Source organism: Ovis canadensis, chromosome 9 (genome assembly GCF_042477335.2).
Source record: "Ovis canadensis isolate MfBH-ARS-UI-01 breed Bighorn chromosome 9, ARS-UI_OviCan_v2, whole genome shotgun sequence".
Lineage (NCBI taxonomy): Eukaryota > Metazoa > Chordata > Mammalia > Artiodactyla > Bovidae > Ovis > Ovis canadensis.
In genome coordinates, this window is record NC_091253.1 from 41,248,867 (window position 1) to 41,271,299 (window position 22,433).

At 39.6% G+C, this 22,433-nt stretch overlaps 1 protein-coding gene across 1 annotated transcript; it reads left to right on the forward strand.

The window, feature by feature from the left end:
• The first annotated feature begins 1,933 nt into the window (after positions 1-1,933).
• LOC138446069 (hyaluronan synthase 2-like) lies at positions 1,934-20,488 on the forward strand. The gene is made up of 3 exons (XM_069600797.1): positions 1,934-2,560; positions 17,908-18,009; positions 19,559-20,488. The coding sequence occupies exons 1-3, from the start codon at positions 1,934-1,936 to the stop codon at positions 20,486-20,488; spliced, it is 1,659 nt and encodes a 552-aa protein (XP_069456898.1).
• The last annotated feature ends 1,945 nt before the right edge of the window (positions 20,489-22,433 follow it).

Below are 22,433 nucleotides of genomic sequence, written 5' to 3' on the forward strand. Positions count from 1 at the left end.
CAATAGTGTATTCAATCATTAATTTAGGCAGCATCCCACCTAACAAGTAAAAAGAGATCCCAGGAGTCATGCAAAATTAAAGACTTTTATGAGCAGAAGGAGGTGGGAAAAATGTTTATACCAAATAATTGGTTGTTTAAGGCAATATCACCTTCCTTTGGGGTAAGAGGGGATCTATCACAAATTATGTCATTAATGATGGCCAGGTAACTCCAGAGTGACCAGTCACACTCCTGGGAGAGAATGAAACTGCATTTAGTTTAATTATTAAGTCTCAGTTTGCTGACTGAGGGCTTAGCACAGATGACTCCATTTATGGTGGTGTTGATTCGTTTTTTAAAAAATGTTATTACTGGGGAATAATTGCTTTACAATCTTGCATTCATTTCTGCTGTACAATAAAGTGAGTCAGCTATATGTACATATATCCTCTCCGTCTAGGGTCTTCTTCCCACCCTCCTTCCCCATCCCACCTCTCTAGGTCATCACCAAGACCAAGCTGAGCTCCCTGTGCTACACAGGAGCTTTCCACTAGCTATCTATTTTACACATGGTAGTGTGTGTGTGTATATATATGTGTGTGTGTGTATGTGTGTGTGTCCTACTCTCCCAATTTGTCTCATCCTCCATTTCCACCCCTGTGCCTACATGTCCATTCTTTGTGTCTCTGTCTCTATTCCTGCCCGGCAAATAGGTTCATCTATACCATTTTTTTTTCCTAGATTCTATATATATGTGTTAATATATGATATTTGTTTTTATCTTTCTGACTTATTTCATCCTATACAACAGATTCTACATCCATCCACATCACTACAAATGACCCAGTGTCATTCCTCTCTTATGGCTGGGTAATATTCCATTGTATATATGTGGCATATCCTCTCTACCTGGTCATCTGTCAGTGGACATCTAGGTTGCTCCCATGTTCTGGCTATCATCAATAGGGCCACAATGAACATTGAGGTACTTTTGTCCTTTTGCATTATGGTTGTCTCAAGGTATATTCCAGTAGTGGGATAGCTGGTTCATATGGATAGTTTTTTAAGAAAATATTTTTAGTTTTTTAGTTCTGTTTTTTAAACTATTTTAGCTCTATTTTTAGCTTTTTTTTTTTTTTTTTAGAAACCACTATACTGTTCTCCATAGAAAGAAAGTATGAAAGTGAGAGTGTTAATCCTTTAGTTGTGTCTGACTCTTTGCTATCCCATGGACTGTAGCCCACCAGGCTCCTCTTCCATGGAATTCTCCAGACAAGAATACTGGAGAGGATTGTCACTTCCCTCTCCATTGGATCTTCCTGACCCAGGGATCAAACCCAAGTTTTCTGCATTGGCAGGTGGATTCTTGACTGCTGAGCCAGCAGGGAAGTCCTATAGCTAGTTAATGGAAGAGCTAGTCCTAGAATCTAGTTACGCTGGCCTTTGATCTCAGCTGGCTGCATGAAAAAAGTGAGCTGAGGGATTTGTATCAGAGATGAGGTGGAATTACACATGGGAAATTCAGCAAAACCTGTGGAGTTTTCACTGGGCAGGACTGGGGGAGACAGAACATCATGGAGCAGGACAAAGGTGTTTTGCTTGCCAAGAAGTTTAGATTATACACTTGGCTATGACCCGGAACATAAAGTGCATTTTTAGACAGATAATCTAGTAATATTGGCTTATGAATTATGATTTTCAATGGTATGTCACACCGTCATCTCATCTGATGTTTAAAAGAGTCCTCTCAGGTATGTCGAAAGGGCATTCTTATCCTTTTTTGGCAGATGGGCAAACTGAGATGCAGAATGTCAACAGAGCTAGTTAAGTGACAAACTCAGGGTTAGAACACCTGGAATGCTTCCAGTCCAATGCGCTCCCTGTGGTACCCTGTATGTAACAAGTGTGGGACAAGAGTGGCTAACCAAGTGTATCATGTGATTGCTTCACAGATGCATTGTGAGAGGTTTCTATCTATCCTGAGAATATTTGGAACCACACTTTTTGGAGTCTCTCTCCTCACTGGAATGATCCTTTCTTATGTTATTGGCTACCAGTTTATCCACACAAATGATTACTATTTATCTTTTGGACCATATGGTGCCTTTTTAGCTTTACATGTTCTTATTCAAAACCTGTTTGCCTTTTTGGAGCACCGGAAAATGAAAAAATATGTAAGTATCCCCATTAACTTGGACAGAACTGTTGCTCTTTGCATTGCTGCATATCAAGAAGATCCAGACTATTTGCGGAAATGTTTGCAATCTGTGAAAAGGCTAACCTACCCCGGAATTAAAGTTGTCATGGTCATAGATGGAAACTCGGAAGATGACCTTTACATGATGGACATCTTCAGTGAAGTCATGGGCAGGGACCAGTCAGCCACTTATATCTGGAAGAACAACTACCACGTGAAGGGTCCTGGAGAGACAGATGAGTCACACAAAGAAAGCTCACAGCATGTCACCCAGTTGGTCTTGTCCAACAAGAGTATTTGCATCATGCAAAAATGGGGTGGAAAAAGAGAAGTCATGTACACGGCCTTCAGAGCACTGGGGCGAAGTGTGGATTATGTACAGGTAGGTCTCCACATCTGCCAGGAGAAACATACATTTAAATAAAGCACCTTTTGTATCTCTCCAGTCATATGCTATAGCCCATCTTTGTCCCTTCTGGACACAGTACTTCTTTCAGTTCATCTGAAAACAGCCACCAGGGAAGCCCAAGAATTCTGGAGTGGGTAGCCTGTCCCTTTTCCAGGGGATCTTTCCAACCCAGGAATTGAACCGGGGTCTCCTGCATTGTAGGCAGGCTCTTTACCAGCTGAACTACTAGGGAAGCCCCATGACTGTTGAAAGCACATTTCAAAAGAGAAAGAGAAAAAAATCATATAAAATTATTAAGACAATGAAAACACTTCACTTGTGCAATGTTATTGGTTAGAAATCAAGATTCTTTTGATCAGTAGATCCATCTCTTTCCCTCTCTTCCCTTTTCTGCCACGTTGGGCCTGCTAAGTCAAATCCAACATTATTTTCCACAATCTTAAAATCAGCCTCGTAAAAAAAGAGTCTGTTCCAGCCAGAAAGGTCCTGAGAAAATCTACAGGCCCTAGGAAGTTTTTCACAGAGTCTAGGCAAAAAAAGAATGGAGAACACAATTTTGATTTAAAAGGAAAAGGAATTCAAAATTTAGACACAGAGAAAAGGAACAGAAAAGTGAAAAAGGGAAGGGGGGAAGGAAAAAACAGCTTTTCAGAGCAAAACCTAAGTCATGTTTATTTCACTCCCCAAATAGCATTACCTCATTCACTGCAACTTGACCTTTGAAAACATTTGTGATGGTGTTTGCTTGTATGAAAATTAGGCTGTGTCTCTCATTAATTCCCTGCCTGCACACTCTTGGGTTTCTCCACTCCTAGTTGTCATTGAGGCTTTCTTCTTTAGAATGTTAGTAGGGTTCCTGTGAGGTTTTTTTTTTTTTAATGGGGGTGGGTGGGTGGGTTATGGAAGTGTTTCTTTTTTTCCCTTGCTTTTATTGAGATAGTTAGCAATAGAGTCTTATTACAAAAATGTATAAACAAATCTCATTTAAGAATAGGTTAGCACAGAAGTTATCACAACATTATAAATCAACTATACATTCCTAAAAAAATAGGTGTAGGGATTTTCTTGCTCCTGGGAGTTTTCTAGCTATAATTTTTTACAGATACTTTTAGTAGATTTTGGCCGTAATTGTATCAAGAAAGGAGAGATGTTTCTGGCTTACAAAATCTGATGGACACTTTCCCCCTTCTTTTGAAAGCAAAATTCTAGTTTTCAGAGGATGCATTGTGTTCATTAGGGGCTTTTATGATGCCCAGTGGGTCTCTCTGTGTGTAATGGGATAAGAATGGGCTTTGGGCTTCAGTGTCAACTGACTGAGGTTCTAGTCATAGTTAGTAATAGCTGCTGATCTTGAGGAAGACCACCTCCCAAACCTTGGTTACCTGGATACAAGAAACTAATTTCACAAGGGGTTTGAGATCATTATTACAAATCACGTATCCAAGTGGGCTTTACAAAAGTTGCTAATGATGGTATCATTAACTTTATTAAAAAGCTTGCTGGTAATATTAATACTAGTTTTTTATATGATCATCTAGTACTTACTTGAAAATTATGGTCCATGTCAATTCCCACCACAGAGTGAATTTGTTTAATCTCTGAAGAGTTTTGAAGTATTTCTTTTTAAAAATTAATTAATTTTTGGCTGCACTGTGTCCTTACTGAGGCACACACTGAGCAGTGAGGTGGTGCTGCTATGCTTTGTCGTGGTTGCAGGGATTTCTCATTGAAGTGGCTTCTCTCGTTGCAAAGCACGAGCTTTAAGGCATGCAGATTTCAGTAGCTGTGGCAAATGGGCTTAGTTGTTCTGGCATATGGGATCTTACCGGACGGGGGATTGAACCCATGTCCTCTGCATTGGGAGTCTTCCTGCCAACCACTGGACCACCCCGGAAGTCCTGAGGGGTTTCTTAAGTTGATACCATCTGTATATTAATCTCTCTTCTAGGGAATTGATAGAATTTCATTCCCAAGTTCTAATTTCTAGAGCTATCACAATTTAAGTAGTTTTAATTAACACAGGACATCTTCACATATTTACCTAGTGCAACTTCAGGCTCAGATGACAGAATAAAACATTTAAAGGAAAGAGTAACTTGGAAACTTGCAGAGGATTTGAAGAATGAAGCCTAAAAGAAGAGAACACCTATTTTGATACTTTACCTTTAATTCTAGTTAAAACAATTGTTACATTTGTCCTTTCTAATCAAGAAATCATTGTGTGGGGTTCCTTTTGTTTTTCAACCTGCTCTGCCCAAACTGCCTTCTCCCATCATTTTTGTTTTGAATTTTGTTTGTATTCTTGTAATTTGACATTGTACCTGTCCAAGAAAAAATAAAATATAAAATGTTAGAATAGACTTCCTGCTACAGATGTAATCAGGCTTGAGAACTTCTCTTCCTTCAGGATGAAGCCTCCAGATCGATTGACCTAAGCAGCAACTGGTAACTGGGCCCTGAATCCTTTTTGGACTTTCAGCCCATTCCAACCATTCAAGCAAGGGTAAAAAAATCTTTTGGTATTCTGTGACCAGTAAATTCCATTCATCCTTCATCAGCCCCCCAGATAGTTAACCATTCTGCCCTATAGGAGTGGAAATTACTAAAATCCAAATATTGTTGTTTTTCAGTCATTAAGTTGTGTCCGAATCCTTTGCAATTCCATGGACAGTAGCCCACCAGGCTCCTCTGTCCATGGGATTTCCCAAGCAAGAATACTGGAAGGGTTGCCATTTCCTCCTCCAGGGGATCTTCTGACCCAGGGATTAAACCTGTATCTCCTGCATTGCCAGGCAGATTCTTTACTGCTGAGCCACCAGGGAAGCCCAAAATTCAAACATATGTATCAATATAACTGATTCACTTTGCTGTACACCTGAAATGAATACAACATTGTAAACCAACTATACTTCAATCAAAATTGAAAAGAAAACAAAAACACTGTTCCAGGGTCCAAGAGTTGTAGAGCAGAAGCCCCAGGAAGAGCAAGGAGGGAGGGGGTCGAGGTTATCAGCTCCTGATCATTGCAAGTGCTTGGATGTGGAGTTCAAGTTGATTAGGGGCAGAAGGAAGCAACGTTCTTCCTAATACACAAGAGAGAATGGAGACTAGGGGAAGAAATTGACCATCTGCTTATACTTGCTAACCTGGCTAAAGAACACTGCTTAAGTGTTTGGAGAGATGGCCAAAATGATTGCTTCCAATTGCAGCTGGATCCTTGGCACTTATCAGCACTCTTTTCACTTGATCTTGAATAGATGTCTGTTTATTCCTCTCGTGTCTGTTATTCCATGTTTTGGCATTCTCCCAGGGCCTTACCCAAACTCCTGCCTGTTTGACTACCTGTGATCTTGCCTCCTATGAAAGAGAACAGCAAAAGTACTTGCTCTGAAGGCTATCAAGGCCTTCTTTACTCTCTCCTGCTTACAGTTCCAAAGGTACTGACCTTATTTCTTATCTCAAGGCAACCTTCCATCTACCTCCGAGGCTCTCTCTGTTGGCATCCTCTGGTATATTCCAGACCAATTTTTATTAATTATCACCTCTTTGTCTAGCTCTCTCCACTATCATTTCTAGTCTTCTCTACTAATAACTGTCTCAGTTTTATAGTCCCTCAAATAATTAATATTGACATGGAATATGGAAGGAAGATTTAGTTTAGGATAAATCCAACGTAGTAGCAAATTCAAAAGTGATGCTAGTGGCTCCTTACAGAGACAGAGAAGATATAAAAACAGAAGAAGAAAAATAACAAAATGAGAAAACAAAGATATACAGAATGAGAAATAAAGAGCATGAGGAAGATTTTCTTAATTTTGAATAATGAGGAAACTTTTTCTTTTCTTTGATCTGCCTAGATACAGTTTAAGGTAGGGCAAAAGTCTTTCTTATCTTTTCAAAATATTACTTATGTTAGTTTTTTCACTTGTCTAAATAGCTCAAGATTATGGCAATGTTTTAAAAAATGTAGAAAACCACAATAAGCAAAATTTAAATCATCTGCCACAAATGCTTGACCCAAACATAGATTTTCAAATAAATTCTTTCCAGTATATATGTCTTCTATCCTTTTTTAAATTTGAAATTATGTTATATTTGTCTTTTTGAACCATATTTTATTCTATAATATCAGAAGACTTTAAGTATCTTGTGACACCTAGATTATTTAATTGCTTTAACATATCTCCTATCACTGAACATGAATTTTATAAGTGGCCACCAGTCTGTGTGATGAAAGAGAAAAATTGTCTTATGATGTGTACAATAAGGATTTCCCAGGTATAAAATACACAATAAATATGAACATTTTTTTTCAGATTTTTTTCGGCCACTCTTATGGCCGAAAGCAAAGAGGAACTGAAGAGCCTCTTGATGAAAGAGGAGAGTGAAAAACCTGGCTTAAAACTCAACATTCAAAAAACTAAGATCCTGGCATGACATCCAGGCCCATCACTTCAGGGCAAATAGGTTGGGGAACAGGGAAACAGTGAGAGACTTATTTTCTTGGGCTCCAAAATCACTGCAGATGGTGACTGCAGCCATGAAATTCAAAGATGCTTGCTTCTTGGAAGAAAAGCTATGGCCAACCTAGACAGCATATTAAAAAGCAGAGACATTACTTTGCCCACAGAGTAATGTCTAGTCCAGTCAACGTCTGGTCTGTCTAGTCAAAGCTATGGTTTTCCCAGTGATCATGTATGGATGTGAGAGTTGAACTATAAAGAAAGCTGAGCACTGAAAAACTGATGCTTTCGAACTGTGGTGTTGGAGAAGACTCTTGAGAGTCAACTTGGATTCTAAGGAGAGCCAACCAGTCAATCCTAGAGGAAATCAGTCCTGAACATTCATTGGAGGGACTGCTGCTGAAGCTGAAGCTCCAATACTTTGGCCCCCTGGTGTGAAGACTGACTCATTGGAAAAGACCCTGATGCTGGAAAAGGTTGAAGGCAGGAGGAGAAAGGTATAACAGAGGATGAGATGGTTGGATGGCATCACCGACTGGAAGGACATGAGTTTGAGCAAGGTCTGGGAGTTGGGGATGGACAGGGAGGCCTGGTGTGCTGCAGTACATAGTGTTGCAAAGAATCAGATATGAATGAGTGAACTGAATTGAACTGATGAACATTTTCTAAAAGGGAAGTATATAGGAGACATTGTTCATTGTTCAGTTGCTAAGTCATGTCCAACTCTTGCAACCCCATGGACTACAGAACGACAAGCTTTCCTGTCCTTCACTATCTCTGGAGTTTGCTCAGACTCATGTCCATTGTGTTGATGATACCATCCAATCATCTCATCCTCTGTTGCCTCCTTCTCCTCTTGCCCTCAGTGTTTCCCAGCATCAGGGTCTTTTCCAATGAATCACTCTTCACATCAAGTAGCCAAAGTATTGGAGCTTCAGCATCAATCCTTCCAATGAATATTAAGAGTTGATTTCCTTTAGGATTGACTGGTTTGATCTCCTTGCTGTCCAAGGGACTCTCAAGAGTCTTCTCCAGCACCACAAACTGAAAGCATCAATTCTTTGGTGCTCAGCCTTCTTTATGGTCCAACTCTCACATCCAATCATGACTACTCTAAAAAAGTAGATTTGATTATACAGACTATTGTCAGCAAGTGATGTCTCTACTTCTTAATATGCTCTCTAGGTTTGTCTTAGCTTTCCTTCCAAGGAGCAAGCATCTTTTAATTTCATGGCTGCGGTTACTGTCCGCAGTGATTTTGAAGTCCAAGCAAATAAAATCTGTCACTGTTTTCACTTTTTCCCCATCTATTTGTATGAATTGATGGGACTTGATGCCATGATCTAATTTTTTTGAATGTTTGGTTTTAAGAGCTTTTTCACTCTCCTCTTTCACCCTCCTCAAGAGACTCTTTAGTTCCTCTTGACTTTCTGCCATTAGAGTGGTATCATCTGCATATCTGAAGCTGTTGATATTTCTCCCAGTAATCTTGATTCCAGCTTGTGAGTCATCCAGTGTGGCATTTCCCATGATGTACTCTGCAGAGAAGTTAAATAAGCAGGAAGACAATATACAACCTTGATGTGCTCCTTTCCTAATTTGGAACCAGCCTATTGTTCCGTGTCTGGTTCTAACTGTTGCTTCTTGATCTGCATACAGGTTTTTTAGGAGACAGGTAAGATGGTCTGGTATTCCTATATCTTTCAGAATTTTCCAGTTTATTGTGATGCACAAGGTCAAAAGTTTTAGCATAGTCAATGAAGCAAAATAGATGTTTCTTTCTGAAATTCCCTTGCTTTCTCTATGATCCAACAGATGTTGACAATTTGATCTTTAATTCCTGTGTCTTTTTAAAATCCAGCTTGAACATCTATATGGAAATTCTCAGTTAATGTACTGCTGAAGCCTAGCTTGAAGTGTTTTGAGCATAACCTTGATAGCATATTGGGAAGATCCCCTGGAGAAGGGAAAGGCTACCCACTCCAGTATTCTGGCCTGGAAAATTCCATGGACGGTATAGTCCATGGGGTTGCAAAGAGTGGGACACGACTGAGCAACTTTCAGTTTCACTTTGTTAGCATGTGAAATGAATGCAAATGTATGATAGTTTGAACTTTCTTTGACATTGCCCTCTTTTGGAGTTGGAATGAAAACTGACCTTTTACAGTCCTGTGGCCATTGTTGAGTTTTCAAAATTTGCTGACATATTGAGTGCAACATTTTGACAGCATCATTTCACTTTTCATATAGGAAATAACTTCATTATGAATTTAATCTGATAGCATTCTAGCTATCCAAGATTCATTGAGCAGCAGAAAAATAAGACTGAATCATTCATAATAGTAGAGTTGACCAACATTATTCATGAATTTCATTTTTGTAAATTAACCTACTATCTAAATTGTACACTACCCCAAAATCAATAGTTGCAGTGCTTTTGTAATCATTTTCAGACATATGTGGAGTGGCACGGAGAAGGCAATGGCATCCCACTCCAGAACTCTTGCCTGGAAAATTCCATGGATGGAGGAGCCTGGAAGGCTGCAGTCCATGTTGTCGTTGAGGGTTGGACACGACTGAGCAACTTCATTTCCACTTTTCACTTTCATGTATTGGAGAAGAAAATGGCAACCCAGTCCAGTGTTCTTGCCTGGAGAATCCCAGGGACAGGGGAGCCTGGTGGGCTGCCGTCTGTGGGGTCGCACAGAGTCAGACACGACTGAAGTGACTTAGCAGCAGCAGTAGTGGAGTGGCAAAAGATTTGTCAGCCAATATTCATGTTCTCTACTGAAGTCAAACAAGATCATGCATGCCTTCTTGTCTCAGCTTTTACACAGTAAACAAATAACTTGTTTAGTCTATTATCATGTTTTTGTTTAAAATGGTCCCCAAGTATAATGTCAAAGTGCTATCTAGTGTTCATAATGCAAGAAAGTTATAAATGCCTTGTGGAGAAAATAGGTCTGTTAGATGAGCTTTGTTCAGGCATGAATTCTAGTACATTGGATGTAAGTTCACTGTTAATGAATCATAAGTGTGTGTGTCTTTGTGTGTGTGTTAAAACAGAATACAAATTTTAAAAATTTAGACATTGATCACTAGACAAAGATGTTGTGATCAGAGGCTTGGAGGAGTCAAACCCTGTATTTCAGCTGAAAGAAATTTTTGACATCTGCTAATTCATTGTTCATGGAAACTTGGTAGGAACATACTTACTGTGAATAACGAGAACTGACTGCATATAACATTCGGTTGATTCTTGTTTTATATAGGAAATCTAAGTAACTGAAATGTTCTGAGGGCAGCTGTTGAGGATTTCTATGTTTCTTTGTAGTCTTCATTTTATATGATAAGATGGACAGAAAGAGCTTTTGGTTTGTTCTCAGTTTCCTGCATGCAGATCATGTCTTGTGGTTTTCCGCAATGTCAAGTTAAGCTCTTCATGAACTGGTGTATTTTCCCCCACAGCTTCTAGCCCAGAGCTGAGTGGCCAACTTTCATGAAATTATACACTTTTATTAATTGGTGAAGAGACAGGTAGAAATTCTGCTTCTACTAGACTGGTTTTAAGAAGGGCTAGAGTTGTACCCTTCACACACAAACAAACAGATACTATACGTCCATGAATATATTTCCTTTCACAGACTGTGGTAGATGATGGTTTTCTAGTTGGCAGTCTATCACCAAATACATCCAGAAACTGAACTTCTACAAAGAACTCTTTAATCCCACTATAACAAACCCCTCCCAAGGGATTTCTGAGAGCTTTCCCTTCTGACAGTTAAATTCACCATGTGAACAATCTCTCTCAGAGAACTTCTGGCACTTTGCTGTTGGAAACTGGGAAGGGGGACCAATTTAAATAAACAGAACCTCAAAAGTTTGGTTAAGTTTAGTCTTTTCAGAGAGACAGTTCCCTTGGCTTACTTCTGCTCACAAGCAGGTGGAGTTACTTGAACATTAGTTCTAGATTGCTCCCATTCCTGTTGTTGTTGTTGTTGTTGTTTTCATTCCTGTTGTTTTTAATCATATTTTAGCTTTCTGGTTTTACCTTTCCTGGCTTGAGTCAATAGGGGAGGGTGTGGCCATAAGCTCTGGATGCTGAAAGGTTGAAAGGTGGGTTGAACTTCTGCCTTCACTTTTTACTACCTTAGTGACTGATCTTCCAGGCTTATGACTGTATATTTACAAAACAGTGATAAATAAGGCAAGATCAGAAAAACTTTGCTATTGGAGGAATCCGTTTAGGTTTCCTCCGAGACTTGTGTTAGAGAAATACTATTGATATTTTCTACAGTGGAAAACTTATGCCTCAGTTCAGTTCAGTTCAGTCACTCAGTCATGTGTGACTCTTTGCGACCCCATGGACTACAGCATGCCAGGCCTCCCTGTCCATCACAAACTCCCAGAGTTTACCCGAACTCATCTCCATTGAATCGGTGATGCCGTCCAACCATTTCATCCTCTGTTGTCCCCTTCTCCTCCTGCCTTCAATCTTTCCCAGCATCAGGGTCTTTTCAAATTAGTCAGCTCTTCACATCAGGTGGCCAAAATATTGGAGTTTCAGCTTTAACATCAGTCCTTCTAATGAATACTTAGGACTGATCTCCTTTAGGATGGACTGGTTGGATCTCCTTGCAGTCTAAGGAACTCTCAAGAGTCTTCTGCAACACCACAGTTCAAAAGCATCAATTCTTCAGCATTCAGCTTTCTTTATAGCCCAACTCGCACAACCATACATGACTACTGGAAAAACCAGAGCCTTGACTAGATGGACCTTTGTTGGCAAAGTAATGTCTCTGTTTTTTAATATGCTTTCTAGGTTGGTCATAACTTTCCTACCAAGGAGTAAGCATCTTTTAATTTCATGGCTGCAGTCACCATCTGCAGGGATTTTAGAGCCCCCCAAAAAACAAAGTCAGCCACTGTTTCCACTATTTCCCTATCATTTGCCATGAAGTGATGGGACCGGACGCCATGATCTTAGTTTTCTGAACTTTTTCACTTTCCTCTTTCACTTTTATCAAGAGGCTTTTTAGTTCTTCACTTTCTGCCATAAGGGTGGTGTCATCTGCATATCTGAGGTTATTGATATTTCTCCCAGCAAACTTGATTCCAGCTTGTGCTTCATCCAGCCCAGCGTTTCTCATGATGTACTCTGCATACAAGTTAAATAAGCAGGGTGACAATATACAGCCTTGACGTATTCCTTTTCCTATTTGGAACCAGTCTATTGTTCCATGTCTAATTCTAACTGTTGCTTCCTGACCTGCATACAGATTTCTCAAGAGGCAGGTCAGGTGGCCTGGTATTCCCATCTCTTTCAGAATTTTCCAGTTTATTGTGATCCACACAGTCAAAGGCTTTGGCATTGTCAGTAAAGGAGACATAGATGTTTTTCTGGAATTCTCTCGCTTTTTCAATGATCCAGGAGACGTTGGCAATTTGATCTCTGGTTCCTCTGCCTTTTCTAAAACCAGCTTGAACATCTGGAAGTTCACGGTTCATGTATTACTGAAGCCTGGCTCGGAGAATTTTGTGCATTACTTTACTATCAAAATGTGGGCCACTGGAGAAGGGAATGGCAAAACACTTCAGTATTCTTGCCTTGAGAATCCCATGAACAGTATGAAAAGGCAAAAAGATAGGACACTGAAAGATGAACTCCCCAAGTGGGTAGGTGCCTAATATGCTCCTGGAGATCAGTGGAGATATATAACTCCAGAAAGAATGAAGGGATGGAGCCAAAGCAAAAACAACACCCAGTTGTGTATGTGACTGGTGATAGAAGCAAGGTCCAATGCTATAAAGGCAATATTGCAAAGGAATCTGGAATGTTAGGTCCATGAATCAAGGCAAATTGGAAGTGGTCAAACAGGAGATGGCAAGAGTGAACATTGACATTCTAGGAATCAGCAAACTAAAATGGACTGGAATGGGTGAATTTAACTCATATGACCATTATATCTACTACTGTGGGCAGGAATCCCTTAGAAGAAATGGAGTAGCCATCATAGTCAATAGAAGAGTCTGAAATGCAGTACTTGGATGCAATCTCAAAAATGACAGAATGATCTCTGTTTGGTTCCAAGGCAAACTTATGCCTAGGTTTTGTCTATTGTTTTTCCCCTAGAAAAGTGAGACCATACTGGACTGATATAGAAAGGCAAGAAAATAAAAACTGGGTTTTATTTAGAAAATATATCTATCATGCTTCTAAATAAGCAATATAAAAGTAAAAATTAGAAGTTAACCCTGAAATTGATATAATTTAGCTAAATCTAGAGAGGTGATGTTTACTTTTTATGACTGGATACCCTATCTACTCCTTAAGTCAGTGGTCCTCAACCTTTTTGGCATCAGGGACCAGATTTGCTGAAGAAAATTTTTCCACAGACTGGAAAGTGGGGATGGTTTGGGGATGATTCAAGCATACAACATTTATTGTGCACTTTATTCCTGTTATTATTACATCAGTTCTACCTCAGATCATCAGGCATTAGATCCTGGAGTTTGGAGACCCCTGCCTTAAGTCATATAATGCATTTAAGTTGTTCCAATAATGCATTTGGTTTGCTGTTTTCACCAAGTATTTTTTTATTAGTAAATAATCTCAGGAAAAATTATAATTAGTAAAATTGAAACACATACATTTTAAAAATGTTGGGAATCCTTAGCTAATTATGTGAGGGTGTCATGCCAAATATGTGTAAACTCCACTTCAAATGTGAGCCTTTATGCTTCTACAAATTGTTTTCTTAGTTGTTTTTTTTTTTTTTTTTCAAAACTGGCATATCAAATCCCTACTATTTTTATAAAGTAGTGAGAGAACTATAAAAATACTTACATTTGATATAAATAATTAGTCTAAATCTTGATTAAATTCCATCCAGGACTGCCAGACTTGGGAATTACAGATAACACCTCCATCTGCCAACCATGATATTTATTGTTTAGATGGGGAAGTTTCTACCAAAAAGTAGATTGCTTCAGGCAAAGTCATCTTCTTTTGGGAGAACATAGGGGGTCACTCAGGCAGATTTCTTCACTGGTGCTGACCAGGTAAAATTCCAGTTTGATGGCTTAAACATCACATTCTTTGGAAAGGCTTAAATTACAATTAGGTTCAATATTAAGTTTTGATATATTGACATGGGTTAAGCACAACTGACTCAATTTTGGGCCTATTGCTTCTTTTTAACAATTCTCAAATTTAGATCAGACTCTCAGCTTAACCAGAGAAGGCAGTGGCAACCCACTCCAGTACTTTTACCTGGAAAATCCCATGGATGGAGGAGCCTGGTAGGCTGCAGTCCATGGGGTCGCGAAGAGTCAGACATGACTGAGAGACTTCACTTTCACTTTTCACTTTCCTGCATTGGAGAAGGAAATGGCAACCCACTCCAGTGTTCTTGCCTGGACAATCCCAGGGACGGGGGAGCCTAGTGGGCTACCGTCTCCGGAGTCACACAGAGTCGGACACAGCTGAAGCACCTTAGCAGCAGCAGCAGCTCAGCTTAACAGGGCTTTCCAATGCAGGAGAATCTGCTTCCCAGTGCAAGAGATATAACAGGTGTGGGTTCAACTCTGGATCGGGAGGCTCCCCTGGAGGAAGAAATGACAACCCATTCCAGTATTCCTACCTGGAGAATCCCATGGACAGAGGAGCTTGATGGGCTACAGTCCATGAGGTCACAAAGAGTGGAACATGACTGTGTGTCTGAGTACAGTACAGCAGCACTCAGCTTAACAGAGACATGATCAAATTGTAAGGAATTGTTCTTTAAAAAAGCTTAGGAAATGTTCTTTAGGAATATTTGCTTGGCAATCAGGGACTGTGAACATGGCATTTAAAGTTTTGAAAGAATACAACGTACCAGGGAGAGTATGATGACTATTATAAACAGGATAATTCCCAATGTCTGAAGTGGATTTTAGGACCAGGATCCCCAAGACCCAAGCCAATCAAAATCAAATAAGTTCTTTTTAAATAGCGCTGCAGTGAACTTTAGGGTACATGTGTTTTTTGAATTGTGATTTTCTCAGGGTATATGCCCAAGAGGGGGATTTCTGGGTCACATGGTAGTTCTATTTTTAATTTTTTCAAGAACCTCTATACTGTTCTCCATAGTGGCTGTATCTTACAGAGTGAAGTCAGAAAGAGAAAAGCTAATAGCATATATTAAAGGATGTATATGGAATCTAGAAAATTAGTACAAATGAACCTAGTTCCAGGGCAGGAATAGAGACACAGACATAGAGGATGGGTGTGTGGACACAGGAGTAAGGAGAGGGTAGGATGAATTGGGAGCTGAGGTTTGACATCAATACACTGCATGTATAAAATAAATAGCTAGTGGGAACCTGCAGTATAGCATACAGAGCTCAGATTGGTATTCTATGAGGACCTAGAGGGGTGCAATGGGGGCATGGGGTGGGAGAGAGGTCCAGGGAGGGATATATGTATCCATAGAGCTGATTCACTTCATTGTACAGCAGAAACATACACAACATTCTATAGCAACTATATGCATTTAAAAAAAAGAAGTGAAAAAAAGAGAATGAATTTTAAAATCAAGTAAGTCCATGTAAAGACCCCATTGAAAGAATCTTTTTAAGCCAAGTGTTTTGCTCAGAGATCTTATGTAACTGAGTTTCCATTTCCTCAGAAGTGTTAATGCAGGTAGTTTTGACCACAACAGTGCCATGCACCTTCCGTGTAGGCAATCATAAACCCAAGGAAAATGATAACCACAATTAAGGTAAATATTATCTGGTCACAAATCACTTCCACTAAGTTGGCACTGTTAATGAATTACAACATGAAGAACAGATCCAAGCCAATGCCAGAGTACTGAAAGGGAAGAAAGAGAAAAAGACAGTGTTTCACTTTTAGTTAAGCTATAAGGTTTTGATCTGGTATCTTGGGTGGAAGAAAATTATGTTGATGTCAGCTACTTCTCTTTCTCATCAACTTGATTTTGAGGTTTCTAGCTAAGGTGATGGAGAAGGCAATGGCAACCCACTCCAGTGCTCTTGCCTGGAGAATCCCAAGGACTGCAGAGCCTGGTGGGCTGCCGTCTATAGGGTCGCACGGAGTCTGACATGACTGAAGTGACTTAGCAGCAGCAGCAGCAGCTAGTGTGAAGTTTCTAGAGTCTGAAGGAGCCCTTCTTAATGGAGAGATGTGGACCTAAGGTTCTAGTTCTTGAAGTTTGGCTGCCATCTGTATAGTGGGGAAAACCTGGTATAGTCCCTTCTGGGAGATTTAAGGGCAGTCTTTGTTCTTAGTGACTGCAAGGGAAATGAGTGGGAGAAAATTGGCAATGTTTATTTGGAGAGTCTTAGCTATATATTTGAGGAAACTAGAACAATTCTGGATTTAATCCAGTTAATAGGTCTGTAACAAAGCCTCTGATGCAATTAACAGGACTAGACTCTAAAGTCTAGGTTTTCCTAATAGCTCAGTTGGTAAAGAATCTGCCTGCAATGCAGGAGACCTGGGTTCCATCCCTGAGTTGGGAAGATCTGCTGGAGAAGGGAAAGGCTACCCACTCCAGTATTCTGGCCTGGAGAGTTCAATAGACTGTATAGTCCATGGGTCTACAAAGGTACAAAGAGATATGTCTGTTAGGGGTTCATGATATAGAAAAATCCCAATTTTCTTGGTTTCAAAATTGCAGTTTTTGACTCATATAAAGATTTTTAAGAACAATTAGAATTACTACAACTGCTTCAGTTAATTTACATCTGCTTTTATGTACAAAGGCCTAGAAGAATACTTAGGACTCTAGAATAAAGAATGAAGGTCATGCAGGTTCCCTTTCTGACCGAGTGCCATTTGCCAAGTTAAGATCATATGGACATCTTGCTTCAGAATTATACAACTAATTTTAAGAGAATTGCTTTCCTATATTTTATTCACCGTATTAAAATGGAGGGGAAATCACTGTTAAACATGCCTCCCTTTCAATACTATCTTAGAAAATTTTGATATCTTTCAGATTGTGGGACAAGTTGTCTAAAAGTAAAAGTTTCTTCATTGTGTCCAACTCTCTGTGGCCTCATGGACTGTAGCCTGCCAGGCTCCTCTGTCCATGGAATTTTCAAGGCAAGAATACTGGAGTGGGTAGCCATTCCCTTCTCCAGAGGATCTTGCCAACCCAGGGATTGAACCCAGGCCTCCCACACTGGGAGTGGATTCCTTACCGTCTGAGCCACCAGGGAAGCTCTAAAAGCCTTAGTTAAAGCAATTAAAAAAAAAAAAAGACATCTCGAATGACAACTCATGATATTTTCCAAGTCCTGGAAACCTAGGATGTTGCCTAAGACAGGAGACTTTCATTGCCAAAATTGGGAGCAACCATAGCAAACCAGGAAAAGATATTCGCAAGATATTCCTGGCCCATCATTTCAGCTGTTCTAGCCAACGATGTCATTAACTTAAATACTGAGCTTGCTGAAAAGCAAGCTTTTTTTTTTTTTTAATATTGGGGTCATGATATAACAAATTGTCACCCCCTGATACTTACTTATTAAGACTTAGTGACAGTAATGCTGAAAATATAAAATATATGCCCAATTTAGAACTCTAATGCTAGGAAAGATTGGAGGTGGGAGGAGAAGGGGACGACAGAGGATGAGATGTTTGGATGGCATCATTGACTTAATGGACATGAGTTTGAGTAAGCTCTGGAAGTTGGTGATGGACAGGGAAGCCTATCGTGCTGCAGCCCATGGGGTCTCAAAGAGTCAGACACGAATGAGGCACTGAACTGAACTGGACTGAATTTAGACTATATGGAGTGTACTCAATTGTCTTTAATGTTTCATTCACTTTTTAATTTTTCTATGCAGGTCTGTGATTCAGACACCATGCTTGACCCTGCCTCAACTGTGGAGATGATAAAAGTTTTAGAAGCAGACCACAAGGTTGGAGGTGTTGGGGGAGATGTCAAGGTGCGTATGGCTTCACTTTTTGCATGGGTCACTTTTAGAAGCAAAAATGACCTCTTGAACATACATTTACTCCACACCAAACTCTGTGCCAGGTATTGGTTCTGGAGCTGGAGACACATTAGAATGTGCTTTGGACATACTTTGCTGTGTCTTCTTTTGTCTAAATTGAAATAATTTATGATTTCTTTGCTTAATCCTGGGTTATAACCCATGTATGTAGTGGCTGATAAGTAATATAAAATATAATGTGTGTGTTAGTCACCCAGTCATGTCCAACTCTTTGTGACCCCATGGACTGTAGCCTACCAGGGTCCTCCATCCATGGGATTTTCCAGGCAAGAGTACTGGAGTAGCCTGGGTTGGTTGCCGTTTCCTTCTCCAGGGGATCTTCCTGACCCAGGGACTGAACCTGGGTCTCCTGCATTGCAGGCAGTCTCTTTACTGTCTGAGCCACCAGGGAAGCCCAAAAATATAATGTGTGTGTACTATTTCCACCATATCTTCTTAAGCCATAACTTAATGTTCTGATAAGATGATATTGGAACTCACTTAATACAAGGATTAAACAAAATGGAAGCATGGCAGGAATGGATTTTATATTGTATACCTATGTCTTTAAAACTTGTGGTTTTCCATTTTTTAATTTCACATTATTTGCTATCAATGGGGAAGCAATTAATGAAACCAATATTAATGAAGGTGATTTGAAATGTGTGGGACAGTAAAATATATATGTGAAAGTTCGTGAGGTTTAAAGGAGTTCTTTGTGAAAGTGCAATTAGTTTTTAGCAAAAGATAAGAAGCATATGGAAATGTGATTTAAATTTAGGTATCACATTACTGTATAACCCATATTTATATGCATGGTGATAGTGAAGGCAAAGAAGATGCACTAGATGGACTAAGAAATAGCTTGATGATAAAAAAGAAGCATGCAAAATTCCACTGAAAACTGAACAAAGTTGAGATAGAGGAGATAATTATGAAATATTGCCAGAAAAACAATGGTCAATAAACTGTATACAGAGCCTTATTACAGGATTCAAGTTTTGGGTAGAGAACACAGGAAACCGTATTATCATTGGCATTGAAAAAAAGTAGGGAGGAAAGGGAAGGAAAAATAGCAGACTTGCATGATTGGAAATTATCCAGAGTAGAAGAAAATAGGACTTAACAATTTTCAAATATTGAATGGTATGGAAGAGTGGGAGAGAATTTAGAAACTGAGAATTAAGGCTAAAGAAACCCATCAATATTATAACAAGAACAGGAACAAAAATCAGAGCAAAAAGAGTACAGAGAGTGATAAAATAGAAAAAAAAATTAGTATCTAGTCCCAATACATGCAATCCACTTATAAAATTAATCCAGTAATAGAGAATCAAAGACAATAAAATATAACTGTCAAAAATAGGGAGAAAGCCAAAATAGGCAAACAAAATAACAAAACACTCTAGGTAGTAACCTCAGGATGGTCCAGATTTTACTGGAATTTTCAGCAGATTCACCTTTATGTAATTATTTTTACTTACTTTTATTTTTCTTGCAGATTTTAAACAAGTATGATTCCTGGATCTCCTTCCTCAGCAGTGTGAGATACTGGATGGCTTTTAACATAGAAAGGGCCTGTCAGTCTTATTTCGGGTGTGTCCAGTGCATTAGTGGACCTCTGGGAATGTACAGAAACTCTTTACTGCATGAATTTGTGGAAGACTGGTACAATCAAAAATTTATGGGCAGCCAATGTAGTTTTGGAGATGACAGGCATCTAACGAACCGAGTGCTGAGTCTGGGCTATGCAACGAAATACACAGCTCGATCCAAGTGCCTTACTGAAACACCTAAGGAATATCTCAGATGGTTAAACCAGCAGACCCGCTGGAGCAAGTCCTACTTCCGAGAGTGGCTGTACAACGCGATGTGGTTTCATAAACATCACTTGTGGATGACCTATGAAGCCGTTATCACTGGGTTCTTCCCTTTCTTTCTCATTGCCACAGTGATCCGGTTCTTCTACAGGGGTAATGTTTGGAACATCCTCCTCTTATTGTTAACCATCAAGTTAGTGGCTCTCATAAAGTCATCCTTTGCTGTCTGCCTTAGAGGAAACATTGTCATGGTCTTCATGTCCTTCTACTCAGTGTTATACATGTCAAGTTTACTTCCTGCTAAGATATTTGCAATTTTGACAATAAACAAAGCTGGGTGGGGCACATCTGGAAGGAAAAAAATTGTTGCTAATTTTGTGGGACTCATTCCAGTATCGGTCTGGTCTATAATTCTCCTGGGTGGTTTGATTTTCACCATTTATAAGGAAGTTAGAAAGCCATTCTCAGAATTCAAAGTGAAAGTTCTAGTTATTGCTTTGTCCATCTATGCATGCTATTGGGTTGTGTTTCTGATGCTCTATGTGGTTTTTGTTAAGAGATGCGGCAGGTGGAAAAAGAAACAGCAGTACGACATGATGCTTGATGTCTAATCTTACACTGAAGTTTGCAGACATTCCAAAAACCTTCTTCCTCTAGGAACTGTACTGATTGTACAGAATTGTGGAATCAGATGATGGCAACAAAGGAAATATATCACTGCTTCTGGGACAACTGAGAAGTAGCATTGACATATGTACACAGCCATGTGTAAAAAAGATAGCTAGTGGGAAGCTGCTGTTTAACATAGGGGGCTCTGTTTGGTGCTCTATAATGACCTAAAGGGGTACAATAGGGGGTTGTGGTGGAAGTCTCAAGAGGGAGGGGATATATGTATTAATATATTTATGGCTGACTCATGTTGTACAGCAGAGACTAATACAACATTGTAAACCCCATTTACAAATAAATTTTAAAAAATTGTTTGGTTTTATTTTGATTCGACCAAATTTTTTACCTCATCAATAAGAAGCAGCTCAGGTTTAAGCTGTTATTTTTATAAAAATGAGAAGAATTTTTGTGTATGCACTTTGGCCTACAGTACATCCACCAAACAGTGTTGTGCTTTATGTACCTCTCTAGCCACGCTTTATGTGGGTTATCATGGAAGAAAAGGATTTTGGAAACGCAAGGAAAAGTTCTTTCAACAAATACATGCTCTGTGTTTAAAACAGATAACCAACAGGGAATGCTATTCAATGTTCTATAAAAACCTCAATGGGAAAAGAATTTGAAAAAGAACAGATACAGACATGTGTATAACAACCATTTTGCTGTACACCAGAAACTGACACAACGTTGTTAACCTGCTGCTGCTGCTAAGTCTCTTCAGTCATGTCAGACTCTGTGTGACCCCAGAGACGGCACCCTACCAGGCTCCCCCATGCCTGGGATTCTCCAGGCAAGAACACTGGAGTGGGTTGCCATTGCCTTCTCCAATGCAGGAAAGTGAAAAGTGAAAGTGAAGTTGCTCAGTTGTGTCTGACTCTCCGTGACCCCATGGACTGCAGCCTACCAGGCTCCTCCGTCCATGGGATTTTCCAGGCAAGAGTACTGGAGTGGGTTGCCATTGCCTTCTCCAATACATGAAAGGGAAAAGTGAAAAGGAAGTCTCTCAGACGTGTCTGACTCTTCGTGACCCCATGGACTGCAACCTACCAGGCTCCTCCACTCATGGGATTTTCCAGGCAAAAGTACAGTTTGGGTAAATGCAATTCAGTACATCATTTTTTGTTTTGTAGCCTCAGTATACCTAATCTTATCTATGCACTAAACTTATTTAACCTGCCTTTCTTTTTTTCAGCTTTCTAGTTTGCTTTACATGTTTGTATGAGGTTTATACGGTTGAGTTGGATAAATTATAATAAACATAAAACATGTAGATTAAAGATCGGCAGACCCAGCTGTCCTCTTTTACTTTCTAGGAAGGACTTTTTTCTGAATTACACAGATAATTTTTTCATTTCTCCTGTTCTTGGCCTACACAAATATGCTTACACACTTACATTTATATTAATGTTTTCTTTTTAAAAAATGTATATTCAGATCTTCTGCCTAATTTAAAAAAATTATCTATTTATCTATTTTTGGCTGTACTGGGTCTTCATTGATGTGCACTGGCTTTCTTTAGTTGCAGAGAGCAGGGGTGGCTCTTCGTTGCGGTGTGTGGGGTTCTCTTTGTGGTAGCAGTAGCTTCTCTTGTTGCAGAGCATGGACTCTAGATGGTGGGCTCAGGAGTGCGGTGCGTGGGCTTAGTTGCTCCTTGGATTGTGGAGTCTTCCTGGACCAAGAATTGAACTTGTGTCCCCTGTATTTGCAGGCAGATCCTTAACCACTGGACCATCAGGGAAGCCCTCAATCAAGGTTTAATGTCAAGAATTAGCACATAAAAATGGATGCACCTGGTACAATTAACCTGGCTACTCCAGAGCTTCAATTTTCCAGTTTGACTTTTGACATGACTCATCTTGCCCTGTGACTAGTGTTGTGCAGAATTAC